At 48.5% G+C, this 15,340-nt stretch overlaps 1 protein-coding gene across 1 annotated transcript in view; it reads right to left on the bottom strand.

Moving 5' to 3' along the window:
* The window catches only part of LOC119975528, a 177,155-nt gene that overhangs the window by 29,921 nt on the left and 131,894 nt on the right, over positions 1 to 15,340 (bottom strand). The window contains exon 19 of the mRNA XM_038815318.1: positions 11,904 to 11,930. Within this exon, the coding sequence (XP_038671246.1) occupies positions 11,904 to 11,930 (27 nt within the window). The remainder of the gene's footprint in view (positions 1 to 11,903; positions 11,931 to 15,340) is intronic.

The raw sequence follows: 15,340 nt of genomic DNA, 5'->3' as shown, positions 1-15,340 counted from the left end.
TACCACCTCCTGTTTCAAAATCCAGTTTCTCGTTTTACTGCATCCAGTGAGCTATGAACTCTAACGAACGTACCTCGTGTGAATCTGGAACGACCAGCACGCAGCCATCCAGTGGCATGGAAAAGATCCAACCTCCTCCGCAACTCTGGATCTCCGGCAATCTCAGCGCCAACTGGAAAGTCTCCAAACAGATAATCCTCCTGTATAGCGAGGCCTCCGACCGCGAGGCAGCATTGGATGCCTGAAAGATCGCGCAGTTGCCGCCGCCTATGGGGGAACGCGCCATCCCCATCTATAACTCCCTCACGTTTGCCGATGGGAAAGACAAGGCGAAGTTCAAGACAGTTCTGCTGAAATTCGACAACCACTGCGACATTGAGGTGAAAGAGAGCTTAGCATGGTACATCTTCCAACAGAGGCTTCATGGTAAGGATGAACCATTTTTGTCCATCTTGACCCATCTCCGCATCCTAGCACAGTGATGCAATTATGACTCGATGGCTGTTTCCATGATCTCGGATCACATTGTTTTCGGGGTTCTTTCCGACTCCCTGCGGGAGAAGCTCCTCAAAATCCAACAGTTGACCATTTCCGTCCCATTCCAAACGTGCTTTATAATTTATAGAAACATACATTTTCATAGAATTTAAAGTGCAGAAAAAGGGCATTCAGCCCATCGAGTCTGCACCGGCTCTTCGAATGAGCACCCCACCCAAGGTCAACAACTCCACCCTATCCCCAAATTCCAATAACCCCACCAACACTAAGGGCAATTTATCAATGCCAATCCACCTAACCTGCAAATCTTTGGACTGTGGGAGGAAACCGGGGCACCCGGAGGAAACCCACGGACACACGGGGAGGATGTGCAGACTCTGCACAGACAGTGACCCAAGCCGGAATCGAACCTGGGACCCTGGAGCTGTGAAGCGATTGTGCTATCCACAATGCTACCGTGCTTCCCATGAGCATGCCATGAGCTTAGTCCATGAGCATGCCAGGAATTGTTACTCCCGCATCAGGACGTCAGAAAATGCAAACTAGTCCACCACGAGGCAGAAAGGGTGCAGGCCATAGCAAAAAAGCAAGGCGTGAGCATCGAGGAGAGTGGCCGTTTCGCACGCTTTTTCCGGTTCCCTATGCATGCGCAAAACGAACGGTTGGACGGCGAGGCTGAAGACTCCGATGCGTATGTGCGAAAGCTGGCAAACCACACTGCGCATGCGTGATGGCACACGGAAAGTCCTGGCGTCCGCGTCATGACGTGCCCAAATTGTGGCTCCACCCATTTCAAACGGCAATGTCCAGCCAAAGAAAGGCGATGTCTGCAGTTTGGAAAGCATGGGCATAATGCGGCCCTATGGCAAGCAGTGTCTGGATCCCTACAGCCCAACGGACACCGATGCTGACTGACACGAGTCTCCATATCGGGTGGGCATAATCACCACGTGCGAGCTGGCCTCCACTGTGCCTGCAAACCGCCTGTCAATCCTCACTTCGGATCCTGACGACGAGTGGTGCGCTGTCGCCAAGGTTAACCACTCTAACTTCCGATTTAAATTGGATTCTGGTGCATCTGCAAGCCTCATATCACAGTCTGAGCTCGACAGAATCCGAGACCAACCTAGCATTCTTCCACCAGCCTGCCATCTCCTTGACTACTATGGCAATGCCATAGCTGCCAGTGGATAGTGCCGGCTAGGTTTATCTCACAAGGCAGTCAAAGCGAGGCTACGATTCGAGATCGTCCAGCCTGACAAGGCATCCCTGCTCGGTGCTCGCGCATGCTAACTCCTAAAACTGGTCCAGCACGTCCATGCCATGTCCTCGACACCGGCGACTGCCTCGCCCATTGTAATTCTCCAGGGTGAGATAGACGACATTCTCATCAATACAACAATACACAATACAAAGGGTGTTCGATGAAATGGGCACGCTCCCATATGATTCCAAGATATTGCTCAAACCGCATGCCATCCCAGTGATCTATGCACGCACCATGTGCCGGCACCTTTCAAGGATCGACTGAAAACGCAGCTACGAGAGCTCCAAGACCAGGGCATTATCTCAAAGGAGACAGCACCAACAGACTTGGTCAGCTCCATGGTCTGTGTCAAGAAGCCCTCTGGTGAACTCCGCATTTGCATTGATCCCAAAGACTTGAATTGCAACATGATGTGCGATAACTACCTGATCCCAAAGCGTGAAGAGTTAACCTGTGAGATGACTCATGCCAAATTCCTTACCAAGCTGGACGCCTCCCGTGGGTTAGGCAAGTACAGCTGGACGAGTCCAGTCGGAATCTGTGCTCGTTTAACACTCCGTTCGGCAGCTATTGCTACAACCACATGCCTTTTGGTATCATGTCAGCATTCAAAGTATTTAATCGCATCATGGAGCAAATGATGGACGGCATCGAGGCGGTGCGAGTCTATGTGGGCGGCGTCATCAGCTGGTCCCCGACGCCCGACGATTGCATTGTTCACCTCAAACATGTTTTCTGGAGGACACATGAAAACTGCCTCCAACTCAACAGGGCCACATGCTCATTTGGCAGGTCCTCTGTCAAGTTTCCGGGTGACCACATTTCAGAGCATGGTGTGCAACCTGACGCTGACAATGTGCTGGAAATCAATGTCATGAAGACCCCACAGGATAAAAAGGCGGCCCTCCATTTCCTCGGGATGGTGAAATTTCTCGGGAAATTCATTCCCAACATGGCATCGCACACAACAGGCTTCTGGCACCTCGTAAATAAGTCAACGGTGTTCAGTGGCTTCTCGCACATCAAGCGGAGTAGCTTGAGCTGAAGGCAAAGCACACCACAGCCCCAGTACTGGGATTCTTTGACCCAACCAAGGATACCACGATATACACAGATGCAACCCAGGACGGCATTGGGGCGGTGCTCCTCCAACGAGACAACTCCTCGCATTAGGCCCCAATGGAATACACCTCCAGGACCATGACGCAGCTAATCCAGCACCATGGAAAAGATCCAACCTCCTTCGCAACTCCGGATCACCGGCAACCGCAGCACCAACTGACAAGTCTTCAAACAAAATTCCTCCTGTATATCGAAGCCTCTGACCTCGAGGCAGCATCGGATGCCTGAAAGTTCGCGCTGTTTCTGTCGCCTGCGGGAGACAAGCCATTCACATCTATAACTCACTCAGGCTTGCCGATGTGAAAGACAAGGCGAAGTTCAAGACAGTTCTGCTGAAATTCGACAACCACTGCGACATTGAGGTGAAAGAGAGCTTAGCACGGTACATTTTCCAACAGAGGCTTCAGGGTAAGGATGAACCTTTTTAGTCCATCTTGACCCATCTCCGCATCCTAGCACAGTCATGCAATTATGACTCCACGGCCGATTGTATGATTCCGGATCAGATAGGTTTTGGGGTGCTCTCCGACTCCCTGCGGGAGCAGCTCCTTAAAATCCAACAGTTGACCCTCTCCGTCGCCATAGAAACGTGCTTTGTCCATGAGCATGCCAGGAATTTTTAAACTAGTCTACCACGAGGCAGAAAGTGTGCAGGCAATAGCAAAAATGCAAGGCCTAAGCATCGAGGAGAGTGGCCGTTTCGCGCACTTTCGGGGGTCCCTATGCATGCACACCACGACCCGGTGGACGGCGAGGCCGAAGACGCCAATGCGTATGTGCGAAAGTCGCCCGACCGCACTGTGCATGCGTGATGGCGCACGGAACGTCCTGGCGTCAGTCTCATGATGTGTCCAAATTGTGGCTCTGCCCACTTAAAGCGGCAATGTCCAGCCAAATGAAGGCAATGTCTAGAGTGTGGAAAGCGAGGGCATTATGCGGCCTTATGCAGTTCAACTCCACCGACCAACAGCTAGCGATCCCAGCTGCAAAGCAGACATGTCCACAGCATACAAGAAGGCTTGCAGTATTCGGATCCCGACAGCCCAACGGACACCGATGCTGACTGCCTCGAGTCTCCATATTGGGTGGGCATAATCACCACGTGCGAGCTAGCCTCCACTGTTGCTCAAAATCGCCTGTCAATCCTCGCTGTGGATCCTGACGACGAGTAGTGTGCTGTTGTCACAGCTATCCAGTCTCACATCCGAATTAAATTGGACACTGGTGCATCTGCAAACCTCATATCACAGTCAGAGCTGAACAGAATCCGAGACCAACCTGGCATTCTTCCACCAGCCTGCCATCTCCTTGACTACTATGGCAATGCCATAGATTCCAGTGGATATTGCCAGCGTGGTGTATCTCACAAGGCTGTCAACGTGACGTTACGATTCGAGATCGTCCGGCCTGAAAAGGCATCCCTGCTTGGTCCTCGCGCATGCTAACTCCTAAATCTGGTCCAGCGCGTCCATGTCATGTCCTCGACACCGGCGACTACCTCTCCTAATGTAAATCACCATGCTGAGATAGACAACATTCTCATCAATACCACAAGTATACAATACCAAGCATGTTCGATGAAATGGGCATGCTCCCATATCATTACAAGTTATTGCTCAAACCCAATGCGTATGTGCGAAGGTGCCGGCCCCTTTCAAGGATCGTCTAAAAACGTAGCTACGAGAGCTCCAAGACCAGGGTATCATCTCAAAGGTCACAGAACCAACAGACTGGGTCAGCTCCATGGTCTGTGTCAAGAAACCATCTGGTGAACTCCGCATTTGCATTGATCACAAAGACCTGATGCGCAACATCATGTGCGATCATTACTTGATCACAAAGCGTGAAGAGTTAACCTGTGAAATGGCTCATGCCAAATTCCTTACCAGGCTGGACGCCTCCCGTGGGTTAGGCAGATACAGCAGGACGAGTCCAGTCATAAGCTGTGGACGTTTAACACTCCGTTCGGCAGCTAATGCTCCAACCCCATGCCTTTTGGTCTCATATCAGTTTCCAAAGTATTTAATTGCATCATGAAGCAAATGATGGAGGGCATCGAGGGGGTGCGAGTCTATGTGGGCAACGTCATCAGCTGGTTCCCGACGCCCGAGGATAACATCGTTCACCTCAAACATGTTTTCTGGAGGATACACCTCCAGCTCAACTGGTCCGCTGTCAAGTTTATGTGTGACCACATTTCACAGCAGGCTGTGCAACCTGATGCTGAAAATGTGCTGGCAATCAATGTCGTGGAGAGCCCAGAGGATAAAAAGGCGGCCCTCCATTTCCTCGGGATGTTGTCATTTCTCGGGAAATTCATTCAAAACGTGGCATCCCACACAACAGCCCTCCGGTATCTCGTAAATAAGTCAACGGTGTTCGCTGGCTTCCTGCACATCAAGCGGAGTAGCTTGAGCTGAAGGCGCAGCTCAATATACCCCAGTTCTGGCATTCTTTGACCCAACATGGGAAACCAAGATATCCACAGACGCAAGCCAGGATCGTATTGGGGCGGTGCTCCTCCAGCTTGACGTCTCCCCGCCTTGGGCCCCAGTGGCATACGCCTCCAGGGCCTTGACTGCGACCGAACAGCGCGATGCCCAGATCGAAAAGGAGTTATTAGGTCTCCTGACAGGATTAGTCAAGTTCAATGACTACATGTACGGCCTGCAAAAGTTCACGGTGGAAACAGACCATAGGCCTTTCGTCCACATAATCCAAAAAGATTTTAATGACATGACACCTCGGCTGCAGCGAAATCTTCTTCGTCCCCGCCGATATGACTTCAATCTCGTCTATACCCCAGGTAAGGAGCTGATCGTCACGGATGCCCTATCCCGATATGTCACCACGCAATGTGAACAGGGCGACTTCATTCGCCACATTGAAGCACAGGTGCAGCTGTGTACAAGCAACCTCCCAGCCACTGATGAATGAGTTATACAAATACACGAAGAAACTACCAAAGATCCCCTACTGCAGCGCATGATGAAGCACCTCGCCCATGCCCGCAAAAGAGTCAGTGCCCCCAGTTCTTCAACGTTAAGGAAGAGCTGACGGTTGTTGAGGGGATCCTTCTCAAACTAGATAGAATCGTCACTCCCCCAAAGCATGCAAAACAAGGTGCTCAGATAGATCCATGAGGGTCACCTGGGGGTCGAGAAATGGCGACGCAGAGCTCGGCAGTTTACTGGCCTGCCATGAGCCAGGACATTGCCACAACAGTCGTCAAGTGAACAACATGCCAGAAATTTCAACCAGCTCAGCCAAAGGAAAAGCTGCAACGGCACAAGATCCTGATCTGTCCGTGGTCTTAAATGGGGATAGACCTTTTTCGCGCCAATGGGCGTGATTACATGCTCCTGGTCCACTACTTCACTAGATTCCCGCAAGTGCGGAAACTGTCCGACCTAAAGTCAAAGTCCGTCAGCAAAGCCTGCAAAGAGACGTTTGACAGGCATGGGGTACCACTCACGGTAATGAGTGACAACGGCCATGTTTCTGCAGCGAAGTGTGGTCCGACTTTGCACGATCCTACCAGAGGATCCTACCAGATCCTCACATCTGGTCCCCATTACGCACAATCAAACGGGAAGGCTGACTAAGGGGACTATATTGTCAAGCGGTTGCTGTGCAAGGCTGTAGACTCAGCCTCGGATTTCAACCTGGCGCTATTGGCATACAGGGCAACCCCTCTGTTGACTAGTTTGTCTCCGGCGCAGGTGCTCATAAACCGCATCCTGAGGGCGACTGTTCCAGCCTTCCATGTTCCAGACCTTGACCACCTCACGGTGCTGCAGAAGGTGCAGCAATCCAGGGACCTGCAATATCTGACGTATGATGCTCATGCAACGGATCTGCCTGCACTGGCTCCAAATGATGTTGTTTGCGCTCAACTGCCTGAGGGAGGCTGGTCAGCACCAGCTATTGCCGTCAGACAGGCTGCTCCCAGGTCTTTTACTGTCCAAATGGCTGATGGCTCCATTTTACGACGCAACAGGAGGGCGCTGCGTAAAGTTCCCTACACACCACACGACCACACTTCACCCGACCAGCCTTGCACAGCAGCCGCTTGACAATGTGGACCCCTTTCTCGGCCTTCCCGTTTGATGTCATCATGCCTCTTCCGGACCCCTTGCAACACGAAGCCAGCGACCTGGCATCGATCCCACCTGTTCACAAAGCCACCGAGATGCATCCATCCCGGCTGTCCAGGTGTCGGTGTCCCCCCCTCCAGCTCTGCGGCAATTGACGAGAATTAGTCGCCCACCACAAAGACTGAATCTATAGACTTAAACCTTGTAAATATTGTTCAGTTTGCTCTGTGTCTGCACGATAGACACCTTCCCATATACATATGTTCATTCATTCCCTACTTGTACATAGTTATGCATGCACATACAGCCATGTTCCAAAATTTATTTTAAAAGGGGGAGATGTCGTAATACACACTCATGTATATCATGAGATGCAGACAGGCAGTGCTTGGCACACAAGATAACTAATGAACACACATGACACAGTAAAACCAATACAAAGAAAGGACACCACAACGATAATGCCCGCACGGCATTAAGGCTCTCCCTCTCTTACGTGACATGGCAAGGGAAATAGTCGCATGCACAGGCCATTGCAAATCACCACCATGTGATAGAGAGGTGGTCTGGTCAAGCCAGTAGGAAGTTATCCATTAGTTTAATAGAGTGTAAACCACAGCAGATTATGTACAGCAATCAACAGGTTCAATTTAACAGTTGGACCATCTCATGTGCCGGAAGCCTGTTTCTCGTTTTACTGCATCTTGTTGCAGTCCATGTTCGACCAACACAGATAAAACATCAGGGAAGATGCGGATTCAACCTTCTAGTGCAACTGGATCAGAACCGCATCTCTTGTTCTAGTTCCGTTCAGCACCGAAATACCTTTCAACTATCAGAACTGCAGTCACTTGGGTGATACCTTAAACCACTCTGCTGTTCTGCTACCTTGGAGGAAGTGAAAGACTCAATTGGTTATCTGAAATAAATTGAGTTGGGAATGCATTTTACTATTTGTGTCTCGGGCAATGTGAATCTCACAATCAACACCCCAACTAAGAATATGAGATCAAACTTGCTTTTTTGAAGTGATGTTTTCTGGTACAATTCTGTAGCTAACATGCCACAGTCCGATGAATAATTATTAATCCTGTACTTTACTGAAGCATGGTTGAAAAGTGATAAAAGTGCCTTCCGAAGTAAAGCCATCCAGTTTCATTGCACCACTTGCCTCAGCCAAACGCTCTTCTTAGCAGCCTTTTTTTTTTAAAAACACAACCTCAGATTGATATGTATCTTTATTCTTCTGGAAGTTGGCCTTCTTTTGATTCCATTGCCCTCTTGCATTCCGATCTATCCTTGCAACACCGTCGATTTCAGAAGCGTTCGTCTATCGCTTACTTTTATTTTCACGGTTACCCAAAAGATTACACACGCACACTATTTCAAATAGTTCTTTTTAATTGAAGGTTGCAGTGATTAGGGACCCACTATAATGGGTCTGAAATCCAGGTTAGAGTCACTAAACGGCAGACGAGGCATTAAAAAATAAAAATTAAATGTCAAATGATGATGATGAAATTATTGTTGGGGAACGAAACCCCCTCTGATTCGCTATTGTATTTTCGGTGAAGAAATATTGCACGTTTGCATGTAACGCCAGACCCACGGGCCCTCGGTGTTCATGGGGACTCAGGGATAGGTAATATATGCAAGCTTAGCCAAAGAATACATCTCACAAGTTTTCTTAAATTTCCCTTCCTTCCCCGATTATAAAATAGATTCAATTATAATAATTCAAGGAGATCAAAACTGTTCACAAGACACCAGGAGTCGCCTTTGCAAATTTCTGTGCAAGTGCCCTGACACTCGTTTCCTTTTCTATTTATTTCCACTTGAAATAAATAATAATATTCAAATTGCCCTTCTTCCTTTTTGCAGTACCTAAGTGCTGAGGTGTTACACTTCATACTTAGATGCTCTTGCAACCTCCAAATTTAAACACTAAACGGTTGCTGATTCTTTCTTCAAAAGTGGACAAATTCGCATTTTCCAACGTAAATGCCATCAGCAAAAGTTCTTACCACTTGATAAACATATCTTGAAAATCTTTCTGTATGTCCTCTACTATTCTCTTGAGAACTACGTTTGTTTTTTTCAACAAATGTAGTAACTATGATTAAATTGCATTCGTATAAGTGTGTTTGTCTCGCTTGATTAGTAATTATTGCACGGTTTTATTGACGATTTCCCACCAGTCCAGATCCATCTTTTCCCAGTCATGTGCCAGGCCCCACGAATCTACATGGTACTGATTCATGCTAATCGTTGAGCCATACGTCATTTCCTCCAATCACAATTACTTGGGGCCATATATTTCGTGGATCAGTAATTGTGATCTCTGAGGTTCATCATTCTAATGTAACGCTAACTTACCCATAATACCAAACGCCGAACCTATTACTTAGTTCTATGCCATTCGTAACTGTCCGGACAACAGGAATGCTCACTCCCAAACACTGGTCCCAGAATGTAAACTGATATGTCTGTACCCGTGCTCACAGTTACATAAGAACATAAGAACTAGGAGCAGGAGTAGGCCATCTGGCCCCTCGAGCCTGCTCCGCCATTCAATTAGATCATGGCTGATCTTTTGTGGACTCAGCTCCACTTTCCGCCCCGAACACCATAACCCTTAATCCCTTTATTCTTCAAAAAACTATCTATCTTTACCTTAAAAACATGTAATGAAGGAGCCTCAACTGCTTCACTGGGCAAGGAATTCCATAGATTCACAACCCTTTGGGTGAAAAAGTTCCTCCTAAACTCAGTCCTAAATCTACTTCCCCTTATTTTGAGGCTATGCCCCCTAGTTCTGCTGTCACCCGCCAGTGGAAACAACCTGCCCGCATCTATCCTATCTATTCCCTTCATAATTTTAAACGTTTCTATAAGATCCCCCCTCATCTTTCTAAATTCCAACGAGTACAGTCCCAGTCTACTCAACCTCTCCTCATAATCCAACCCCTTCAGCTCTGGGATTAACCTAGTGAATCTCATCTGCACACCCTCCAGCGCCAGTACGTCCTTTCTCAAGTAATGTGACCAAAACTGAACACAATACTCCAGGTGTGGCCGCACTAACACCTTATACAATTGCAACATAACCTCCCTAGTCTTAAACTCCATCCCTCTAGCAATGAAGGACAAAATTCCATTTGCCTCCTTAATCACCTGTTGCACTTGTAAACCAACCTTCTGTGACTCATGCACTAGCACACCCAAGTCTCTCTGAACAGCGGCATGCTTTAATATTTTATCGTTTAAAAACGACAAGGGTGCTTGGCCTTTTCTCATTAGAACGGAGAAGGATGAGGGGAGAATGATAGAGGTTTATAAGACGTTCAGGCGAATAGATAGAGTAGACAGTCAGATACCTTTTCCCTGGGTTCATTCCCGTTGCATGTAGTCTTGAAACTTTTACCAGGTATCTCCCTTCCGAGCGCCAGTACGTCCTTTCTCAGATAAGGAGACCAAAACTGAACACAATACTCCAGGTATGTTTATTTTACCTTGGATAACAGCAGCACAACGTTAAACAACTTCCACCAGTTGTGCTGTGCAGGTGGAGACCCACTTTTGATGAGCTGAAGACACATGGCCATAGAAAGCACAATATTACAAATGTTGTCCGGGCAATAACATAACTCTACTTCACCCCACTGCAGATATTACATTATTCATGTGTTGCACCATCATAGATATCCTAACCTGGCATACTTACATTAACAGTGGAGAGCACATTGAATAGCCTAGTCTGGCACCACCTTTGTCCAGCAGCTAAGTTAGATTGCTCTGCTCCAATGGTGGAATCCTTTGTTGAAATGTATGAATGAAATCTGCTGTGGTCCACTAATTTATAGACATTGAAATTATCACTGCAAGATCGACAGTATAATTTGAATTATGCGTCTTCGAACACTGAAACTACTCTGCGGTTTCTGAGGAGATGTAATCAGCCGGGATTTGTACTTCGAAATGTCACATCCGCAATTACCTCTCCAACGGCGCTCGGAAGGGAGATACCTGGTAATAGTTTCAAGACCACATGCAACGGGGATGAACCCAGGGAAAAGGTATCTGACTGTCTACTCTATCTATTCGCCTGAACGTCTTATAAACCTCTATCATTCTCCCCTCATCCTTCTCCGTTCTAATGAGAAAAGGCCAAGCACACTCAACCATTCCCCGTTAGACCTACTCTCCATTCCAGGCAACATCCCAGTAAATCTCCTTTGCACCTTTTTCCAAAGCTTCCACACACTTCCTAAAATGAGGCGACCAGAACTGTGCACAATTCTCCAACTGTGGCTTGAACAAAGTTTTGTACAGTTGCATCATCACCTCACGGCTCTTAAATTAAATCCTTCTGATAATGAACGCGAGCCTTCTTCACAGAAGAACGTAGGCCTTCTTCACAGCTATATGCACTTGAGTGGAAACTTTCAAAGATCTATGAACGTAGTCCCCGAGATCTCTCTGTTCTTCCACATTGCCTAGAACCCCACCGTTATCCCTGTAATCCACATTCATATTTGTCCTTCCAAAGTAGACAACCTCACACTTTTCAGGGTTAAACCCCAGCTGCCAATTCTCAGGCCAGCTCTGCATGCTATCTATGTTTCTTTGCAGCCGACGGCAGCCCTCCTCATTATCCTCAACTCCACTAATCTTCGTACCGACTGTAAATTTTCTGACCCGCCCTTCTACTCCCTCATTAATGAAAATCACAAACAGCAGACCACTCAGAACTGATCCCTGCGGTATCCTACTGGTAACTGGGCTGAATTTTTGCCATCCACCACCACTCTCTGACTTCTATCGGTGAGCCAGTTCGATATCCAACTCTCCAAATTTCCCACTATCCCATGTTTCTGTTGGCAGCACAACGTTGTATCCAAAGGACCTATGTAATTTACCTGATTTGGCTTGTGCTGTTCTTTCGTCTGAAGGGTGAACACAAAAAAAGATCTAACGCTCCAATTACATACAAAGTAAATATCACCAGTTCCGTCAGGTAAAAAAATCACCGGCATGAGGTTGGGTCGTGTCGGAGGATTAAATGCAAACTAACCTGATAATCACACGCTTTACTCTTTCTTAATCCGAAAAAGTATTTTCTGTCCTCCTTTCTGAGTGGTGCCATAATTCCACAACCATTGATGGAAGACACCACATGCTGTTGCTTGGTGTTCTATCCACGTTGGAGGTCAGCAGATATTATCATTATTACCAAACCAAATTACATCGAAGTTTGCGAAGTTTATATGACGTACCCCGTCAATGTATGCCACATGATGTATATTCCCAAGGCTGAAATAGGTATTTAATTGGAGTCAGAATACCTTTAATCCAGGAGAAACTGATTTTGGGTTGGGAAATTGAAGTTTTGCTGTGAAAAAAATTGTATCACGCCGACTGCTGCTTCGGTCATTCGCACCATTACAGAAGATTAAAGCATGAAAAGGCAGGAGTTTATTCGAAGTGGGCTGAAGCAGTCTATTAGCAATGGTTACATTGGGACTCTTGCATGGCGTAGGCCGTCCTCCTGGAGTCATTTTGTTAGCTAAGTATTGTCCCGTTGGAAAAGCGTAGGGAAATATGAATTTAATGAATCGATCCTCTGATAAATATGTGCAGATATTTCTGTCACGTCTCGACAATGACACGCCTCCCATTTGCGAAAATTAAATACGTTATATTCTATCCCTTGCCATTTGTTCCATTTGTGTGCGAATTCAAAATTCACACAGGTATTTAATTCAAAATACCTACTCTCAGACATGCATGTAGCAGGGGAAGGGATACGTTACTACTGCATCTGCGTTATTTGCTGTTTAGGCTCTGTGTATCTGCAAAGGCATTGGTCCGGATTCTCCATTGGCTGAGATCAAAATAGGGAAACACGATTGGGTGGAGATTCGGGTCCGACACCGAAGTTGCAGCATGCACCAATTTGACACCACTGTCACCTCGACAGTAGCATTAACATGGTGCGGAACGGAGGGACATTGAAAGCCGTTTCCATACCATCAGCGAGTCGCTCCCGTATTCCCCGGCCCTCTGCAATTCTCTGCTTCCGATTCGCTGTTCCCGCGTGCGCAATTCACTTTTGCTTTTTCAAATCATAAAACCACGTCGTGGCGAATGATGGAGAAGGAGGAGGTAGGACACAGAAAAACAAGACCGTGGACTGTCTGGCCAGACACTGAGTGAAGGGGATTGACCAGTGAATGGGCTATGTGGCCGGGGTGACTCCCCTATGGGAATGTGGCAGTGTCCAGTCTTAGATTTCTATTCTCACGCCCTGCAAGACACATCTTGCTGCGCATCCCACTGGCTAACCACCTTGGTCTCTGGTTCTGCAGAGTGACACAAGCCTTATGGGTGCTCCGGCCTCCCAACTACCGCAACCCACTGTCTGGCATACTACCACTCCGCGCCGCCAACTGACCCATTCAAGAGTAATACCTCTGATGGTTCGTGGCCAAGGCCACAGAATGCACACCTGTCAGCGGCAGCACAAGTCAATGACCCACAGGCATTAGGAACGGGCGCCAAGGCCAGTTGCCGCACGGTGCCGGGAAACATCGAGGTTAGTGGAGAAGTTATGGTGTGGAAATTACATGAGGGGGCAGAGTCCGCTGTGGTGACCGGGACCACCATGCAACCCGGTAGAGCTGGTTGGCATGGGGGTATGCAACATGCTAACATTTAGTTTAGGTGGATTGCCCATCCCAAATTTCCCTTAGTGTCCAGAAAGGTTAGGTCGGGTTATTGCGTTATTTGGATAGGGTGGTGGTGCGGGGTGAAGGGCTGGTGTCGACTCGATAGGCCGAGTGGCCTCCTTCTGCACTGTAAATTTGATGGCCCTATGATCATGACGCACGCAACGACTCCCCGGATGTTGGAGATGCCCTCCTCCCTCAGCTGGGTTGACACCTGTCTCAAGGGTTATCTTCTCCAGTCATGACTACGACATCTACCTGAAGCCAGAGTCCCATAGAGACCCAAGTGGTGTTTCAGCCAAAAAACGATGCGGTTGACGTGCCTGCATTGCTCTGGAGGGGCCTCCCAGAATGACGCTGAGAGTGTCGCACAGCAGAGCGGTGACATGGTGGAGGTGGAAGATGAACAGCAAGTCTCGTCTGATGAGGAGGATGCAGGGAAGGGGGTGCGTGAGCAGGAGATGGGGCCCAGAAAGGCACAATAGCCACATGACGTGTGCATCTCAGTTAAAATGGGATGCTCTGACTGCCTCCAGGTTCACTAACTGTGGGGCCGGAGTGCGATAGCCAGCGGCATGGATACTGCTTCACCATCACCACAAACACTGTCCCCCCTTCCCAGCCACACATCTGCCTGAAACCCATGATACATTCATGCCGCATAATGAGTTGGGAGTCCCAGGTTGCCAGTAACAGCAGGTTGGTCCTTGGTATGGAGGATGATGACACTCTGCCATGAGCTCTGTTGCTCCGCAGTGTTTGACAATCCCTGATTCCTACTCAAAGTAGCACATTCCGCCCCCACCTCGGTGATTACTGCATGCGAGCTGGCATTTTCATCAGATGCTGGTAGCGACTTCCTTGGCTGATGGTGATGGGAAAGTTAGGGAGGGTGGGGTCAGAGAGTGAGGAGCCCAGGCCACTCACAACGTCCTCCCATTTCCCCCAGCAACTCATCTGTGGCCATCATAGACCAGCACTGCCATCACACCAATGCTACAAAGCACCGAGGCAAGTTGTTACAGAGTGAACCAGTATTTAATTTCACAACATATATACTTTTTGTGCCCTAGCCCCTACCATTAAACTTTGTCCTGCAACCGTGCCAACCTAACTGGTGTCTAACTTTCTTGCATTATGGGCTCTAACGCGATATCCTGGTGGATTCCCAGGCAGCACATCAGGGGTGGAGAAGGCCGTCAATAATTCCCGCTCTGTGACCTTGGCCGTCATTTTTGGGGCGACCGGGACTGCATGGGCCCGACTAGCGCTCGGCTGTTGCTCTCTTCTGCCTGCTGCCCGTAAGATGCGCCAAGGACTGGAGGGCGAAACCGAGGTGCTGTGAACTTCCGACGCTTCACGTGCAGGAGATAAGAGCGAGACCCTATAACCTCCTGCTCCCTCGGTGTGCCCCTTGACTCCCGAGCTACCCCATTGGTTGCGGGAGGGACGAAGCTATCCACTGGGCCTCCCCATAACCTGGGACTGCCAATCCTGGATTCCCGCTCTAGTCTCGACCAGTGGGTGCATGCTCACGGTTATGGTGCACAGGGTGTGGGCCATCTCCATCGGGGTCTGTGCCACATCCCCCTTTGATTCTCCAATCAACGTCTGGGCGTATGCCACAT

The sequence above is a fragment of the Scyliorhinus canicula genome, chromosome 13, assembly GCF_902713615.1.
Source record: "Scyliorhinus canicula chromosome 13, sScyCan1.1, whole genome shotgun sequence".
NCBI lineage: Eukaryota > Metazoa > Chordata > Chondrichthyes > Carcharhiniformes > Scyliorhinidae > Scyliorhinus > Scyliorhinus canicula.
The sequence above is the reverse complement of the archived record's forward strand: the minus strand, read 5'-3'. Positions and strand labels throughout refer to the sequence as shown.